We start from the raw sequence: 18,556 nt of genomic DNA on the forward strand, positions 1-18,556 counted from the left end.
AGACTTGGTAAAATGCTCTGCCGATTGCAGAAGCAAAAATGAAATGAAAGAATCAATCAATCGAGGATGGAAGAGACGAGCAGTGAAGCCCCAACCACTCGAAAGCTAAACGATCTTCCGGAGGAGCTCATCCTCTATATCCTCTCTTTCCTCCCCACATTGGACTCTATCCAATGATAGGGCCTTACAAATATTAGACAGCTGTTAATTCCCACCATTGTGTTCTTTTGTCTTATCTATGTAGAAGTTGGTTTCATCCAACGGTTGTAACGGTGGAGATGTGTTCCAATCTGTGCTCTCCTCCTTTAGGGTTGTATATAAGCCCCTTTCACCTTTTGGGAAAGGCATGAAATGAAAATGAAGATGTTTTAGTTATTTCTTTCCTTTTTTCTGCCTCCTACACTGTTTTATCTCTTCGATCCTATCATCTAGTATCATCAAGCCAGGTTGCTGCCATTCATGGGCAAAAGCAAGGCTTCCGTGGTCGCGACCAACGTCACGGAGGCTGATCTTGAACTGTAGTACCAACAACATCAGATTTTGGAGCAATTTAATGGTTTCCACGACTCGGTGTCTCTGTTGGCCATACGCTAGGAATCCTTCCAGTCGAACTTGGCAGAAATCCAAGCCTCCTTAGCTAATATTAGCCTGGTCCAGACCCATCTGATAGAGGAGCTTCGTGCCTTCAAGCAACAGTAGCCCACGTCCACATTCCATCCTTAGATTCCAATCGGGTCACTTTCAGATCCTTATGGGGTCGTTTTCCACCCCGCTGCCTCAACTGTTCCAACCCACCCCGCTCTCACACCCCTCTCAACCCCCTTCCGTTGTTCCTCCTCCAACCTGGGGTTCCTCTACTCCCGTTCCCCATATGTTCCATTTTCCCTCCCACCAACTACCACCCTTCGTACCCACTTCTCGTCATCTTCTTTGCACCCACCTCCACCACCTCCACTTCTTTTGGGGACACAACCCACCTTCACTGGCCCTAAACATATGAAGATCGAGCTTCCCCATTTTTCAAGGGACGATCCACACAGCTAGCTGGCTCTTGTAGAAAAGTACATGGATTATCACGAGGTTGATGTGGCACACCGGGCCACCATTACGAGGCTCCACTTTACCAAAGATACGGCCCTCTGGTTCAAGTTGTATAAGCTTCATATTGGATCTGGACTATGGGCCACATTCACGGACTCCCTTCTCCAACTGTTTGGGCCTGTTGACCAATTGAACTTCAACATGTCATTTTCCCATGTTTCCCAAAAAGGCCCGTTGGATGCCTATATCAATGATTTTATTCGGTTATCTTGTCGGGCCCAAGGCTGGTCCGATTCACAACTTTTGGGGGTTTTCATTGGTGGGTTTAAATTAGAACTCTAAGATGATATTTTGGCCCAGGCCCCACACTCATTGTCCCAGGCCATCGAGCTTGCCCGCATTAATGACAATAAGCATCAACGCCGCCGCGGCCCTTTTTGTCCCTTCAGCCCGTGACCTCTACTTGCACCCTTGACGCCCTCGTCATCGTCCCCTCTACCTCTACCCTCCGAACCAGCTCCCTTCTCACCAAATAGACCCCCTCTCTGTCTCTCTCCAAACCAGCTCCCTCCCCACCAAATAGATCCCCTCCACCTCTACTCGTAGACAATGCCTTTACTGCCTGGAGAAATACTACCCTGAACACACATGTGCCACACCACACTTGCTCCTCTTAGATGCTGCTGCCATCTTCGAGGCCGCCTCCGACCCACTTGTCGATGACCCTCCGACATATTCTGATGAGACCCCATTGAAGGACACTGCATCAGTCACCCTCAACGCTCTGACTTCCCTTACACGCACCTATGAACGTGTGATGCACTTGATGGGTCATATTGGGTTTCTGCCAATTCGGGTTTTTGTCAACTCCGGGGCTGATTTAAACTTTCTCAACCCCTCTGTCGCTTCCCAGCTCGACGTCCGCATTGACCAATCTATTATTGAGCCAGTAACCGTTGCTAATGGCCGCCTTTGTTACACCAAAAAGATTGTTTTCGATGTTAAAATATAATTGCAGGACTACGTTTTTCTTCCGATATCAGAATTTTGTCAGTAATTGGATGTGACCTGGTACTTGGGGTTGAATGGCTGGAATCTTCATGCTATATTGGATGGCATTTGAAGGAAAAAATCATAGAGTTTCAACTGAATGGGTGTAACTATCGTTTGGTGGGTCTCTGTGCCCCCAACCCATCACCATCCTCTACTTTTTCTCGGATGAACTTGGGTTCCCTGGTAATTTCCCTCCTGCAAGATCATTCGCCTCTGGCAACACTTTCTCCCACCCCGTAACCTATTGTCCCACTCTTGGACACATATTTGGACCTTTTTACTGCTCACACGGGTCTCCCTCCTCTGTGGGACATTAACTATCAGATCACATTGTTGCCTAACATACAACTGGTGAATGTCCGCCCGTATCGATATGCCCATGTCCAGAAGGCAGAGCTTGAACGCTAGGTCTCTTGGTCCAGCTCGAGTCCCTTCTCCTTGCCTCAGCTCGAGTCCCTTCTTCTTGCCTGTTCTCTTGGTCCACAAAGCTGATAGTCCTTGGAGATTTTGTGTTGACTATTGTGCTCTTAATCAGGTCGCTATTAAAGTTCCTTTCCTAGTACCGATCATTGACAAGCTGCTGGATGAACTCCGTGATGTGACCATCTTCTCCAAATTGAACCTTCGTTTGGGTTTCCACCAAATCCGCATGCATAAGCCCGACATTCCCAAAACTGTGTTCCGCACGCACGATGGCTGCTTCGAGTTTCTGGTGATGCCTTTTGGCCTATGCAATGCTCCAACCTCCTTGCAGGCCTTAATGAATTCTATCTTCAAGCCTTTTCTATGCAAGTTTGTGTTGGTCTTTTTCAACGATATTCTCGTCTTTAGCCCCACCTTGCAGACCCACCTCACACACTTGGTTTCTGTATTTGAAGTCCTCCGTGCTCATGACTTGAAGGTTAAGGCCTCTAAGTGCTCATTTCGCCAAACCATAATGGCTTATCTTGGGCATATTATCTCGGCTGCCGGTGTGGCTGTTGACTCTCAAAAGTGCAATGCATTATGGATTGGCCTCCGCCTCACACACTCAAGGGCTTAATAGGATTTTTGGGATTGGCAGGGTACTACCGCAAATTTGTACGACATTTTGGGATTTTGGCTCGTCCATTGACAAAGCTCTTGAAAAAAGACAATTTCAAAAGGTCACCCACTGCTGACACCATTTTTTCAGCCCTCAAACAGGCCCTTGCCTCCACTCCTGTACTGGCCCTTTCGGATTTCACCAAGCACTTTACCATCGAATAAGATGCCCCCGTTACCGGCATCAGGGCCGTTTTATCCCAAAACCACCACCCAATTACCTTCCTGAGTAAATCCTTGGCAGACAAGCATAAGGCCTTATCAGTTTATGATAAGAAGATGATGGCAATTGTGTTCGCAGTTAAAAAATGGTGCCCTTATCTGATTGGGCATCTTTTCACCATCCTGATAGACCACTAAACACTGAAATACTTTATGAACCAGAGAATCACCACACCAACATAGCAGAAATGGCTCTTCAAGCTCTTAGGTTACAATTACACCTGGAATTTAGTCCGGGTTCCTCGAACATCACCGCTGATGCATTGTCCCAGCAACATGAGTGTCTCATGCTTATGGGTCTCTCCCAACCTATCTTTGATTACATTTCGGAAATACAAGCAGAGTATAATCAGGATTCAGAGGCCTCGACTCTTCTCCATACTTTCAACAACAGCCAGCAGCCACGCGCCCATTTCTTTCTTCGTGGAAACCTTCTGTATTACAGAGGTGGCGTCTTCGTTGTGCCTTCCTCACCGTGGTGACATCGCATTCTTCAAGAATTTCACTGTTCCCCCGTAGCAGGCCACTCGGGATTTCTTCAAACTATAAACGAGTTCGTCAAAACTTCAACTGGCCGGGGTTAAAGATAGCCGTCAAATCCTTTGTTGCCAGCTGCGATATTTGCCAGCGAAACAACTACTAGGCCATTAAACCACCAAGGTTGCTTCAACCACTTCCCATCCCTTATCAGATTTGGACAGATATTGCCATGGACTTTATTGAAGGTTTTCCCCACACCCACGGATGCAATGCAATTTTAGTAGTAGTCAACCGACTCTCCAAGTATGCCCACTTCATTGCCATCAAACATCCATATTCAGCAGCCAAGGTGGCATACATATTTCTCTGTGAGGTTTTCTGCCTCCATGGCATGCCTACAACCATCGTCAGCGACCAGGATCCTGTTTTCATCAACACCTTCTGGGAGTCCTTCAAGCTCCACGGAACGCAGCTTTGCCGCAGCTCGGCCTATCACCCCTAATCTAATGGTCAAATAGAGGTCCTAAATTGCACCTTGGAACACTACTTGCGTAGCTTCGTTGGCAACAAGGCCACCTCTTGGGTTGATTGGCTGCCATGTGCGGAGTGGTGGTACAATACCACTTTTCACTCAGCCACCAAGATGACTCCATTTGAGGCTGTGTACGACTACCTTCCCCTTGGCGTCTCATCATATCTCCCGGGCTCTTCCTCAGTCAACCTTGTGGACACGACCCTTCGGGACCGAGATGCTTTCCTCCACCTCCTTTGTGCTAATCTACCAAGCTCAAGATTGCATGTGCCATTATGCAAACAAACAGCGCTCAGAGCACGAGTTCAAAGTGGGAGATTGGGTTTTTCTCCGCTTACAACCCTACCGCCAATCCTCTGTCAATCACACAAATTGTCCCAAACTGGCACCCCGATTCTACGGGCCTTTCAAGGTCCTCGCTCGCGTAGGGAAGGTTGCATACACCTTGGACCTGCCTCCTGGTTCCTGTATCCACCCCACGTTTCATGTCTCGCTTCTCAAGCCAAAACTCGCCTCCAACGTGGTTGTGTCTACCGTGCTTCCACCTCTGTCAGATGCGGGGCTAGTGACCTGGACACCGGAGAAGGTTCTGCAGCGTGGCATGTTCAAGAGAGGAAACTCGGCTGTCACACGTTGGCTTATCAAATGGATGGGCCTTCTCAACCATGATGCTACCTGGGAGGATGTTGACTCTATTCTCGACCGTTTCCCAGATTTCAACGCTTGAGGACAAGCTCATTCTTATGGGACATGATTGTTAGGACCTCACAAATATTAGACAGCTGTTAATTCCCACCCTTGTGGTCTTTTGTCTTATCTGTGTAGAAGTTGGTTTCATCCAACGGTTGTGACGGTTTTGGTCGATTTTTATGATACTGGTAGTGGAGTCAATGAGACAGTTTCATCAAAAGGCTAGTACTTGAGGTTGGGGATTTTAATGATACTGGTAGTGGAGTCAATGAGACGGTTTTGGTCGATTGCCCGAACCTTTATTTGATCGATTTCAATGGCTGCTGGTTTAAGCAGTTGGTGCTCGAGAATGCTTCGTTCCTCGTTGAGTTTCGGGTTGATGTTATGCTCCTAATGGAAGGCTATAATTATTGGAGCAAGGCCGTTAGGCTACTCGAACAAGTGCCTCATCTTAAGCATTTTAGTGTGCAAAATTGGTGGTTTTAAGGTAATTCCCCAAAACTTTGGCCTTGATCAATTATTGTTTTTGTATTTCAATTTTCACCAACTTTAAGCTAAATTTTGGTATTCTGATGACATTGATAGGCTACATTTTAATGTTTTTCGGACTTTGAGATATAGCCGTGTGTTTTTGAATGAGTTTGTGTCTTAATATAATAACATGAGAGAGGATTTTTAGCTTGTCCTTAAATCTTGAAGTGACAGAGGGAATAATCAGTGCTTAATTTGTGCAAATTGGTCATTAAATAGGTGAATTAAGACTAGATATCGTGCATTAGGATTCTGCTTCTGGCATAGTGATATCAGAGGTGAGTTTGTCAGGAAAGTAAAACTTCTATTCACTCTGATTATCGTTCTTCATTGCCTATAGCGCAGTTAGTTGTGAGTTTCATAATAGTTAGGGCATTTCTATTGTTGTTTATGTTCTGATCAATCTGTTCTCATTGTTTCAAATTAGGTTAAGTTTAAGCAGTTTCACTTTTTTTGTGTGGAAGTTATGCCAAAATTTCGTGCTACGTGGTTGCCATACTGAATTCTGATTATGTGGAAGACTCCTCAAACATAGGTTTAATTTGGTGTTTTTCGGACGCGGTGATTAATAATAAACTTTCTCATTACTCTGGTTTTGAACCTAATTGCTTGTGGTGCAATAAGTTATTAAACTTTCACTTGGGCATGGAGTTCTCATTGCACGGAATTGTTGTCAAAAATTGAACTACCAAGAAAAGGTCCTGTCTATTGTTTCTTATATAAAAGCGGGTTCTATCTGGATGATCACTCATTTCAGGATTCGTTGATGCTTAATCATGCCATTGTGCAGAGTTAGTTTTTCTCCTCAATGTTGTGGCTTTGAAGAGTTTCTGGGAGCAGCCATGTGCTTCTGTGCTATACGTGTTTTGGTCTGTTTCGAACTCTGTCCACCTCCACCTCATTACTGCTTAGCCTCTATGGTTTTTTTTCCCAACGTACAACCACTGGTTTCTAAAGGTGTTATGTTATGGAACATCTTCTAACATTCATAGTTGCTTTCTGTGCATATGCCCTCAGTTTCTGACATCAAAGCATACTTTCCCCAAAAGTTTTATGCTGTACAATCTGAACCACTTAGAGCTACGAACAGGGTTTACCCAATATGATCTCGTTGGCATGGCTGCACTGCTTAAAATCTCTCCCAATCTCGAGACAATGGTTCTGGATTACCTTTGCAAGTTTAGCGAAGATGCAAGTACTTTTACATACAGAATTGATGTTTCTGTATTACTTATGCTCATCATTTTTTTGCCATGTTCTGTGCTCCATATCTAAAATTTGATCTTCCGATTTCCAGGAGAGTCTACCAGGAGAGTTGCTAGATAAACCAGTTGAGTTCAGCATGCCACGTCTCAAGCAAGTTACATTGAAAGTACATAACGCTCAAGTTGACTTTATCGAGATGTTGATTAGGCAAGAAGTTGTCCTTGAAAAGCTGGTACTTGTTCCCTGCAAATTTGGTGAGAAGAAGTCGTATCCTCCAATGGTTTTCAATAGAAAGGATATACAGAATTGGAAGCACGTTCTCTCCTTCGCCGAAGAGCGTTCAGACTCCAAGCTTTAGATGGGGAATCCATTGGCTCCGCCTCATTCCAAGGTTTCTTGTTTTCTCAACTTGGATTTTGAATCTTAGATGAGATGATTATATCAAAATCTTGTTTGGGTTTTCTTTCTTGGATCCTTCTCCATCTTATTTCTTCATATAAATTACATGTTTACCGGAATAAGAGGGAAGGATCGAGGCCTATCCTATTAAAAAAAGTTTTAAGAAGTTTGAATCAAAGCCTAGCCTATCCTATCCCAAATTCAACCATTCGTATTGGTATCTTATGTATTGTTAGTTTGATACATACTGATGTTAAGGTACATTTTGTAACGTTGATTTGGCACTTGCTAATTCTTTAGTACGAACACTAATATTTAGTTATTGGTTTGTACAACAACCCTTTTTCAAACATATTAGAAGTTGATACGTTATGTATGGTCAAATTTGGTTTGTCGCTTTATATAAGTACATTATGTAATAGACGTATGAAGCATACTAATACCTTTGTACATTATATAATGTACATTCAAGATGTTCTGTTCATTTGGTACATAACGTAATATTTTTTAGGAAAGTTGGTAAGTAACTTAAAGAATCCAAGTACGAAGGAGACTTAGACCCGAGGGGAAATTACATCCTTACCCCCCAGAGCTTTTATTAACCAAAATCCGACGAAAGTCGAGACCTCCATGATCGACATGTAGATGGAGGGAAGCAATGAAATCACAAACACTCGAAACCTGAACGATCTGCCGGAGGACCTCCTCCTCCACATCCTCACCTTCCTCCCCACATTGAACTCTGTTCAAACCTCCCTCATCTCCCACAAAAGGCTGCCCCTCTGGTCCCGCGTCCCCTCCCTCAACTTCAACTTCCAACTCTTCCCGCCCTACGAGCCACCGTTGGACACCCGCCAATTGTACGCCGATTTCGTCAACCGCGTTCTCATTTCCCGCTCCGATTCCCCGATCCACACGTTTCGCCTCTCTCTCATTTACCACAATCACTACCGCTACCATGTCGACTCCTGGGTTCGATCCGCCGTCACTCACTTCCGCGCCCGGGAGCTCTACTTCGACTTCTTCATCAACCAAAATTTTCACAACGCCGAAGAAGCCGAGACCGAGGATCACCACATGTACGATTTCCCATTCTCTGTTCTGAGAAATGGGTGTGTTGAGAAAATGAGCCTCGCGCGGTGTTATCTCAATCTGCCGGCGAATTTGCCCACCATGCGGTTCGGGTCGATTGGGTCAATGGTTCTCGACGACGTTTATTTGACGGACCAGATGGTGGAGGACTTGATTCTGGGTTGCCCCAATTTGGAGGCTTTCGAGATTCTTGGGTGTTGCGGGCCAATTCATTTGAAGATATGCAGCAAAAGGCTCAAAAGGCTGCGAATTGTATTGGGGTATTATTTTCCTGATGATCCTGAAAAGAGACAGACATTGTTGGTTGATTGCCCCAACATTTGTTCGATTGTGCCTTTGAGGAGTCTACTTTTAAGAATGTTTCTTACCTGGTTGAGTTTCGTGCCGATTTCGTGCACCGAATCCATCAGTCTTATCATCAGTGGAGTAAGGTTGTTAGGGTTGTAGAACAAGCGCCTAATCTTAAGATTCTCAATGTGCAAAATTGGTGGTTTAAGGTAAATTCTTGTACCTCTGTTTTGATCAATTGTTGTTTTTGTTGTTTCGATTTTCGTTAACTTTAAGCAGTTCCTTACTGTTTTACTTCATTGTGGTAATTATGCCCAAATATGTTAGCAATGTGGTTAGTCTAACATTTCATTCATAGATTGCCTTTAGAAATTACTGCTTAAACTTTGTCCCAATCTCGAGACACTGGTTCTCGAGTTCCTTTTCAAGGTGGAGAAAGATGTGAGTACTTTTACACACATTTTATAGCAATGCTTGATGTTACCATGTTGCTATTGCTTATCATTTTACTTAGTTCCGTGCTTCGTATCTAAAACATGATCTTCTAATTCCCAGGAGAGTTTATCAGGAGAGTTGTTAGATAAACCGGTCGAGTTCAAAATGCCATGTCTCAAGCAAGTTGCAATGGAAGCGTATACTGGGAGCGAAGACGATGATAAGTTTATGAAAATCCTGATGAGGCACGAAGGCGCCCTGGAAAAGATTGTAGTTGTTCCCTTCCAAGGTTTTGAGAATGGCGAGAAGAAGTCGCTTCCTCCGGTGGTATATAGAAGAAGGGTCTCGCAAGTTGGAAGTACGGCCTCCTCCGCAGCACCAAATGGTATATAGACTCCGAGCTTTAAATGGCGAATCCAGAATTCTGAAACAAGACTTTTTGATCGAGTTCTAAGCAGATTTTCCAGTTGAAAAAGAGAATTTTTGAATGATTTTGCGGCATATTTTTTTTTTTTTTTTCTTGAGCAAGTTAATATGCTGGTTTGGGATTTGCTTTAAAGGTGATTAAAAGCATTTTTTATAAGAAAATATTGTTGAAACCAATATTTAATAAAAATGCATGTGAATCTTAAAAAAGCACTTTGAAGTGTGTTAAGTGCTTTAAGAATCTATGATTTTCGGTTATTTTAAAAATACTTTCAAACGAGCTTTAAAAATATAATATATCATAAGTAATAGAAGGTTTATTTTTAGTTATGTTCTTGAAACTCGATTTTAATCTTCCCAATCCCTCAGGAACTCAAATAATTCTAATACGCGTTTTCAAACACCAGCATGTGCGAAGTTGATAATATTCGTCTTTCTCTCTATATTCAAATTTGAATCATTTTCTATTGTAATTAGATGAATTTACAATTTAGTATGAATTAATTATTCTATAATTTATAAAAAATGGTAAAGTTTGAAAAATGAAGAAGATAAAATATTAACAAAATAGATAAAGGGCGGGTAGAGAAAAATCTGCGTCAGTCAGCTCCTCGAACAGAGTTTATAAAATCTTTTGCCGGTTGAAGAAACAGGAATCCAAACCAACCATGGAAGAATTGGGAATCAATGAAATCCCAAATCGAACCCTAAACGATCTCCCCGACGAGATCCTCCTCCACATCCTCTCCCTCCTCCCCACACTCGACGCCGTCCAGACCTCCCTCATCTCCCACAAATGGCGGCCCCTCTGGTCCCGCGCCCCCTCCCTCAACTTCGACTACCAACTCTTCCCGCCGCGCGAGCCGCTCGAATACACCTCCCAGTTCTACGCCGAGTTCGTCGACCGCGTTCTCATTTTTCGCGCCAATTCTCCCGTCCACACTTTCCGCCTCTCCTTCATCTACCACTCTCACTACGGCTCCCACGTCGAATCATGGGTCCGATCCGCCGTCACCCGCCTCCGCGCCCGGGAGCTCTACCTCGACTTGTTCGTCCACGACGATTTTCACGATGTGGAAACTGTAAATCACTGGTACGATTTCCCTTTCTCGGTTCTGAGAAATGGGTGTGTTGAGAAATTAGGCCTCACGCGCTGCTATCTTACGCTGCCGGCTAAGCTGTCCACTCGGCGTGTTTGGTCGATTCGGTCCTTGTTTCTCGATCAGGTTTACTTGGCGGATCAGATGGTGAAAGATTTGATATTGGGTTGCCCCAATTTGGAGGAATTGGAGCTCCAAAAGTGTTCGGGCCATCGTCGTCTGAAGATATGTAGCAAAAGGCTTAAGAGGCTAACGCTTGGGATGTTCTTTGAATCTTCTAAACAAAGAGAGACGCTTTTGGTGGATTGCCCGAACCTTCGTTCGATCAGTTTTAATCGCTGTAGCTTTTTCAGGTTGGAGCTTAAGAATGCTTCGTCCCTGGTTGAGTTCCGGGTTGATTTTGTGCATATGATCCACCTATCCTATTCTTATTGGATTAAGGTTGTTGGGCTACTCGAACAAGTGCCTAATCTTAAGCACCTTCATGTGCAAAATTGGTTGTTTATGGTAATCTTTTTTTATCTCTGTTATGATCAATTGTTGTTCATATTGTTTCGATTGTGCTTAACTTTATGTAGTTTTTTTCTTCTTCTGTTGTGTGTGCATACTATGCCAAAAATGTGAGGTATATATAGCAATGTGGTTGGTATTGTGATTGCCGGAAGGCTTTTCGTAGATTGGCGAAATTGGGATGTTTTTCGGACATGGTGGTATATCCATGTATTTTTGATTGAGACTCTTAGGAATTGAAAGAGATAAGAAAGTAAGGCCTTAGTTAGCTTGTCACTGAATCTTGGAGTTAAAAGGAAGAGGAAAAGGGTAATTAGTTTTTCAGGTCTGAGCATCATTACAGGAATTCGGTCGTGTCTAGATAGAGGAAATGATTAGTTCCTGACTTTTACAAGTTGGTCATAGATTGTTCTCCCAGGAAATTAAGAAGTGGTGGGTGAACTGCACAGGAAATTAAGAAACGTAATAATGCTCTTTGTGGACTGTTATCTTATGTGTCCTATCATTAATCACATTGGGAGATAAGTTTCTGCAATAAACCTTTTGATGTTGAATAATATAGCCTACATTTTCCGTGCCAGCATTTTTGGTTATTGATAGAACAGAAAGTAGATTTTTGTTCAGTATGGATTACATATTTGTCGTGAAACGGAAAAAAAATTCCTCAGCTGGTTTTTGCACCAACTTGATTGTGGTTCACTAAGTTATTTTACTTTGAGGTCGGGTATTTATTCCCTTCCATCATTCCTTATCCCATAGGTTTGATCTTGTAGAATCTAACCTATGGAATTCTCACTCAGAGTGCATCGATGAGATATTTGAACATAATGGCATTGTACAGAACTGTTTTGAAATATGAACTACCAAGAAAAGGTCTTGTCTATTAGTTTGATTGTCACTAGTTCTAAGAAGCAGGATTAAATGATGATTAACCGATCCTGGGAGATATTTTCATATGAGAATCAGTCTCACCAGAAATGAAATCTGGTTGCCTGTCTCAGTGACTACTGACCAGCCATGTGGTTCTGTGCTTGACATTTTTTGGTCGCTTTCTAACTCCTCATTTCTGTGCAACATTACATTCTTAGATGATAGAGCCAACCTCTTTGCCTTAAACTTCATGAAATTGGGGATTTTTCAAATATCACGTTTTACTGGCTTTTTCCGCCTATGTGTGACCACTGGAATGCGAAGGGATTATGTTGTTGAGCTTTTTCTTATATTCCTATTTGTTTTCTTTGCATATGCCTTCAGTTTCTGACATCAAGGGATTCCTTCCCGGAAAGTTTTATGCTCTACAATCTGAAGATCTTAGAGCTACGAACTGGGTTTACCCAGTATGATCTTGTTGGCATAGCTGCACTGCTTAAACTTTGTCCGAATCTCGAGACAATGATTCTAGTATACCCTTGCAAGTGTGACCCGGATGTGAGTATTTTTACAAACATATAATTATAGCAATGCTTAGTGTTTCAGTGTTACTATTGCTTATCGTTCTCTTTTATGTTCCTTGCTGCACATTAAAACTTGAGCTTGTAATTCCCAGGAGAGTTTACCAGAAGAGTTGTTGGATAAACCAGTTGAGTTCAGCATCCCAAGTCTCAAGCAAGTTATGATCAAACCGTATACAGGAACAGAAGATGAAGGTAAGTTCGTGAAAATCTTGACTGAGCAAGGAGTTGTCCTAGAGAAGATTGTACTTGTTCATGGCCAAGTTGAGAACAGAGTAGTTGTACTTGTTCATGGCCAAGTTGAGAACAGAGTAGTCGTTCTGAAGTCGGTTCCCCCGGTTGTTATGTATAAAAAGGGTTCACAAACTTGGAACTACTCTCTCCTCCGCAACTCCAATTAGAAAATGGACTTTGAGCTTAAAACGGGAATCCATCGGCTCCGTCTTGTTCCAAGGTTTACTGTTGTTTGAACTTGGATTATGAATCTTAGATTACATGGTTATTACAGATATCAAAATCTTATTTCGAGTTTGTTTGCGAATATCTTCCGTCTTATTTCTTTGTCAAAATGACGTGTTTTTATTAGACATAGTTGTAAGGTTGATCGTGTCCATATTATTCCCTTTATCATGCTTTGATTCCATTAGAATTGGTCTTGTTTACAATGTCATACCAAATCTTACTTGTTCAACAATCAACATGATAAGATAATACAATGTCTTATTTGACTAAATGGGATTGACTGCATTAATCCTAGAACGTCATTGCGCTAGGTTCTGCGTGACACGCCCGACCTTGATATTCCCCAAACACCAGGGTAGGCACGTGTTAGCCGACATTCGAAGGTGATGAAGCCATATTAGAATGCATGAGAACAAAAAATAAATAAGACTTATAAATTTAAATGTAATTAATATGCAAATGAGGAATGTGTCCAGAGCAAACAACTAATTGAGAACACTAAAAGGAAATAATATAAAATTGAATGAACAAAGGAATAGGTCATACATTGAGAGGACTCGAAGATGCAGATGCGGAAGTGTCTTGACGCCGAATTGTACGCTTTGAATCTAAATCCTAAGGGGGCGCAAAACAAACATGAGTGGACCAAGTTGATATATATATATATATATATATATATATATATATATATATATATTATTGAAACAGTCATCAATATACTAACGCCCAGAGTTTAAAGAAAACTCATAAGATAATATGTAATAGGTTTTCGAAAACCCTAGCATGCCATAAAACCTTCATAAAACATATCTTATATATAGTGTGGTAACTAGTGGTATCCCATTCACCCGTGGTGTGCCATAAAACCTTCATAAAACATATCTCGTATATAGTGTGCTAACTAGTGTTATCCCATTCACCCGTGGTGTTCAATAATTATATCTCTCGGCCCACAGCCAACAACTATGTCTCTCGGCCCAAAACCAGAGATTATTTCTCCCAACCCGAAGCCAACAACTATGTCTCTCACCCGTAGGTAGAACAGTGACCACTAGATGAGCACAAAACATTGAATATACTCTTTCCAAACATAGGTACATATATCTCAAAAACATCTTTATAGCATATAGTCATCCATCATATATACTATAAAGAAGTGTGTAAAAACATGTTCATAAATAGTATATAATCATCCATCATTTATACTACAATGAACATAAGTTCGGTAAAATATGGTATTCCAAAATATTCGCAGTAAAGCATGATATAATATAAGTGTAAATCTAATTTACTCATAAAACGTAACCATTAAATCATGCTTTTCATGTATGCATTTCTACTATTAAAACATGCATTTTAGAAGGGGTCCACTCAAAGATACTTCGTCGCTAAGAGCCACGCAAACTAGCGAAGACGGAAATGCCACAATAAATGCACCTAAGCACATAAATGGTCCAATTAATAAAACTATACTATAATGATTGAATTTGAGAAAAACGGAGGTCAAAAACGAATTCAGGACGTCGAATTACCCTAAGAAGGGTCCCTGGTAAATTTCAAAAAAGTCAACAAAAAGCCAACACTAGAATATTCCATCAAGTTTGGCTTGGGTTAACAGCTAGGTTGGGCTTGGCAAACTGGGCTGGGTTTGGTTGCCTGGCCCAAGGTTTGAGGGCTGGGTTTAACGGGCTGGGGTTGGGTTTAGTGGGTTTTGGGGTTGATGGGTTGGGCTGAAGGCCCATGTTAGTAAAGCCCAAAGGCTTGGGGCCTTAAGGGTTTGTATTGGGGCTTGGGCTGCCCAAATGGGCTAGGTTACTTGGGTCGGCTTTTGGCATGTTTGTTAGGTGGGTCGCCGGAACCAAAGAGAGAGAAGGCCAGTTTTCGGCTTGGAAATTCCTGAGCTCCGAGGGAAGAGGAAGAGATCTAAACCATTAGTTTCCTCAGTTGTGGCCAGAGTCGGCCGGAAAAAGGCCTAGAAGCCACTGGCGTTCGCTGGAAACTGGAAAGGTCTTCCCAAGGTGTTCTTCATCAAAAAACCACAAAAAACTAATTAGAAACGTCTCAAAAACACTCCTAAACAAGATCAAGGGAGTTCCAAAAGCTTACCATGGTCGAGACTGGGGAGGCGGTGTACAGTGACCACCCACGGTGCCATGAGACGTGGAGAGCTTGTGTGCTTCTCCTTTTCTCCAGATTTCGTGGAACTCACAAGGAGAGAAGAATGATGGTGTGGGTGGTGGTCGTTGGAGTGGGTATAATGATGGTGGTCTCGATGATTGCTCATGTGCAATGGCGTAGCCACCCACAAGGCTAAGGTGGGCTGTAGCCTAGGGAGGTTTTCTGTAAGGGTAATGCTATCCATGCACTCATTTTTACTTTTTACACACCTCTTTTAATTGTCGATTGTTCGGATCGAATAAATTGAAGATGATCACTAACAAAATATTAATTAGGCTGTGTTGGAAGTAAAATGGGTTTGTGAATAGATCTATTCTTTTGTAAACTCATGCTTATAGCCTACTCAATTTCAATACAAATTATTATTTTGACGTATATTTAGTAGATGAGAGGTAGTGAATAATACTTTTTACGCTAAAAATTATAAATTAGTTCTATCTCTAGTCCCCCTTTATTTACTTATTCTTGATTTAATTAGTAGGTTAATTATTTATATGGTCCTTGAATTTATCGGTTCGGATTATGATTTTGAGAATAGTATATAATATATTGTTGTTCTTTTATATTGATTATTATACAATTTTATATAAGCAAAAAATAAATAAACATATAATTTTATGGTATTGTTTTCAGCTAGCCCATCCAAGAAAAAAAATCCTGGCTCCACCCTTGCTCATGTGGAGGAGAGAAGAGCGAAGACGAGGGAGAGACAGAAATGGAACAAAGTGGGAAAGAGAGAAAGAGAGACTTGGACCCCGAAGAACAAAACCAAAACAAATGGGCCCAACGTGCACACACATTAAGACCAAAAAACAATTTTTTAAAAAATCCCAAACTTAATGAAATTACAAAGATACTCCTTCGTACAGTAAATTTCGAGACGGGTTACTACACTGCGCCTCCTAGATGAATGAGTCTCTTTTTGCTCTCTCTCGAAGTTTGGGTGTAGCGTTAACGATGGTTTGTCTATGCTCTTAAATTATTTCTTATGAAAAAGGAAAAAGAAATTAAATCGATTACACAGACTGTTTATTCTCTCTTTATTATATCCTGATTAAATAGTTAATTGACTTTAATATTTAATGAGGATTAGACTCCGCCCAAACCTCTCCTCCCACATCAAGAAACCACATTTCGTTTGGTCAACAATCCAGAGAAAGCATGGAAGATGTAAGCAATGAAGTTACGAACCGAAACTTGAACGATCTCCCTGATGATATCCTCCTCCACATCCTCACCTTCCTCCCCACACTCGACGCCGTCCAGGCCTCCCTCATCTCTCACAAATGGCACCCCCTCTGGTCTCACGTTCCCGCCCTCAACTTCAACTACAAACTCTTCCCGCTGCGCGAGCCGCCATTGGATACCCGCCAGTTCTACGTCGAGTTCGTTGACCGTGTTCTGGTTTCCCGCACTGATTCCCGGGTCTCCACTTTCCGCCTCTCTTTCATCCACCACAATCACTACAGCTCCCATGTCGACTCTTGGGTGCGATCCGCTGTGACCTGCCTCCGCACCCGCGAGCTCTATCTCGACTTCTTCATCCACAAAAAGTTTCACAACGAAGGTACCCGAACTAACTGGTACGCTTTCCCTTTCTCTGTTCTGAGAGATGGGTGTGTTGAGAAATTACGACTTACGCGATGTGATGTTATATTGCCCCCTGAACTGTCCACCATGCGGTTTCGGTCAATTAGGTCATTATTTCTCGATCAGGTTTACTTGTCGGACAAGATGGTGGGGGATTTGATACTGGGGTGCCCCAGTTTGGAGGATTTGGAGCTTCAAAACTGTTGGGGGCATCGTCATTTGAAGATATGTAGCAAAAGGCTCAAGAAGCTTGTACTTGGGCATTTTTATGATGATTCTTATATCCGAGCGAGGATTTTGGTCGATTGCCCAAACCTTTGTTCGATTAGTTTTGATTGCTGCAGCTTTTATATGTTTGAGCTGAAGAATGCGTCATTTCTGGTTGAGTTTCGTGTTATTGTGCACCTGATCGATCTATCCGATTGTTATTGGAGTAGGGTTGTTAGGCTACTCGAACAAGTGCCTAATCTGAAGCATCTTTATGTGCAAAACTGGTGGTTTAAGGTAATCTTTCTAACGTCTGTTCTCATCAGTTATCGTTTTTATTGTTTTGATTACGGTTAACTTTTTGCAGTTTCATTCTTCTTCCGTTCGTAAAGGGATTGTATTGTTGAAGTTGTTTTCTTTGCATATGTTCTCAGTTTATGACATCAGATTTCTTGCCTGAAAGCTTTAGACTCCACAATCTGAAGCTCTTAGAGCTACAAACAGGGTTCACGCAGTATGATCTCATTGGCATGCTTGTACTGATTGAACTTTCACCCAATCTCGAGACAATGATTCTGGAACACCAACACAAGATTGAAGCAGATAATGTGAGTACTTCGACACACTTCATTCTTCATATTTCTGCGTTCGTTATGCTTATCGTTCTTTTTTAGGTTCCGTGCTGCACATCTGAAATTCGATCATGTAATTTCCAGGAGATTTTATCAGAAGAGTTGTTAGATACTCCAGTTGACTTAAGCATCCCGAGTCTCAAGCAAGTTACTATCAAACCGTATACCGGAACCGAAGATGAAGCTAATTTTGTGAACATCTTAATCAGGCAGGGAGTTGTTCTGGAAAAGATTGTACTCGTTCCTGGCCAGGTTGAAGAGAACCGAAGAGTTGTTCTGAAGCCGCTTCCTCCGGTTGTTCTACAAAGGAAGGATTTCCAAAGTTGGAAATGTACTTTCTCCTCTGCAACACCACCTGTGGATAATTGACAAGTTATTGTGAGAGGGACGTTGTATGCATTTGTAATCAATTGTTATTCCGACATTTTAATATCTTACTCTCAATAATTGACTCTTATTTGTGCTGGCCTTGAACATCTAGATGGTCATGACTAGTCAATTGTATACAACGTGTGGACCTCAACTACAAACTTTTCGCAGTTGTCTCTTGAGAATATGGTTTTGGACATTTCGCGAAATCTTTATAGAAGTAACATTTATGAGATCATGGACTATATTCTTATAATCTCAACAATCTCTCACAATGATTATCTATTTACATTTCAACTATCAAATGTGTGATAACATTTTTTTAGGGAAGTGTTATAGGCATTCTAAAAATCTAATTCTACACTCCTCACAAGTGTATTTTTCTTTCCAAATATAGAACATTTGGAATGTAAAATGAGAATTTTGAAGTGCCAATAACAATTCCTTTTTTTTAATAGAAGATATACTCTTACACTGAATTATACTAAAATGAAGGGAAAAGTTTGAACTTGGGACGTAATAGGTTAAAAAGAAAAGCCCCCACAATTAAGATAATCCACCACTTGAGATTTGATTACA

General features: G+C 41.9%; 4 protein-coding genes across 4 annotated transcripts; all 4 read left to right on the top strand.

The window, feature by feature from the left end:
- Positions 1 to 4,676: 4,676 nt before the first annotated feature.
- LOC137709187 (uncharacterized) lies at positions 4,677 to 5,138 on the top strand. Its single transcript, XM_068448294.1, has one exon. It carries the CDS (start codon positions 4,677 to 4,679, stop codon positions 5,136 to 5,138), a length of 462 nt encoding a protein of 153 aa, XP_068304395.1.
- Positions 5,139 to 7,827: 2,689 nt separating this feature from the next.
- Positions 7,828 to 9,445, top strand: LOC137709188 (F-box/LRR-repeat protein 25-like). The gene is made up of 3 exons (XM_068448295.1): positions 7,828 to 8,760; positions 8,897 to 8,951; positions 9,173 to 9,445. The coding sequence occupies exons 1-3, from the start codon at positions 7,883 to 7,885 to the stop codon at positions 9,443 to 9,445; spliced, it is 1,206 nt and encodes a 401-aa protein (XP_068304396.1). The 5' UTR covers positions 7,828 to 7,882.
- A 442-nt stretch (positions 9,446 to 9,887) lies between these two features.
- On the top strand, positions 9,888 to 13,304 carry LOC137708513 (F-box/LRR-repeat protein At3g26922-like). The gene is made up of 3 exons (XM_068447608.1): positions 9,888 to 11,085; positions 12,343 to 12,516; positions 12,635 to 13,304. Exons 1-3 carry the CDS (start codon positions 10,147 to 10,149, stop codon positions 12,938 to 12,940), a joined length of 1,419 nt encoding a protein of 472 aa, XP_068303709.1. The 5' UTR covers positions 9,888 to 10,146; the 3' UTR covers positions 12,941 to 13,304.
- Positions 13,305 to 16,203: 2,899 nt separating this feature from the next.
- Positions 16,204 to 18,212, top strand: LOC137709475 (F-box/LRR-repeat protein At3g26922-like). Its single transcript, XM_068448571.1, has 3 exons — positions 16,204 to 17,273; positions 17,411 to 17,584; positions 17,693 to 18,212. The coding sequence occupies exons 1-3, from the start codon at positions 16,341 to 16,343 to the stop codon at positions 17,975 to 17,977; spliced, it is 1,392 nt and encodes a 463-aa protein (XP_068304672.1). The 5' UTR covers positions 16,204 to 16,340; the 3' UTR covers positions 17,978 to 18,212.
- Positions 18,213 to 18,556: the final 344 nt, after the last annotated feature.

This window comes from Pyrus communis, chromosome 11, assembly GCF_963583255.1.
Source record: "Pyrus communis chromosome 11, drPyrComm1.1, whole genome shotgun sequence".
Lineage (NCBI taxonomy): Eukaryota > Viridiplantae > Streptophyta > Magnoliopsida > Rosales > Rosaceae > Pyrus > Pyrus communis.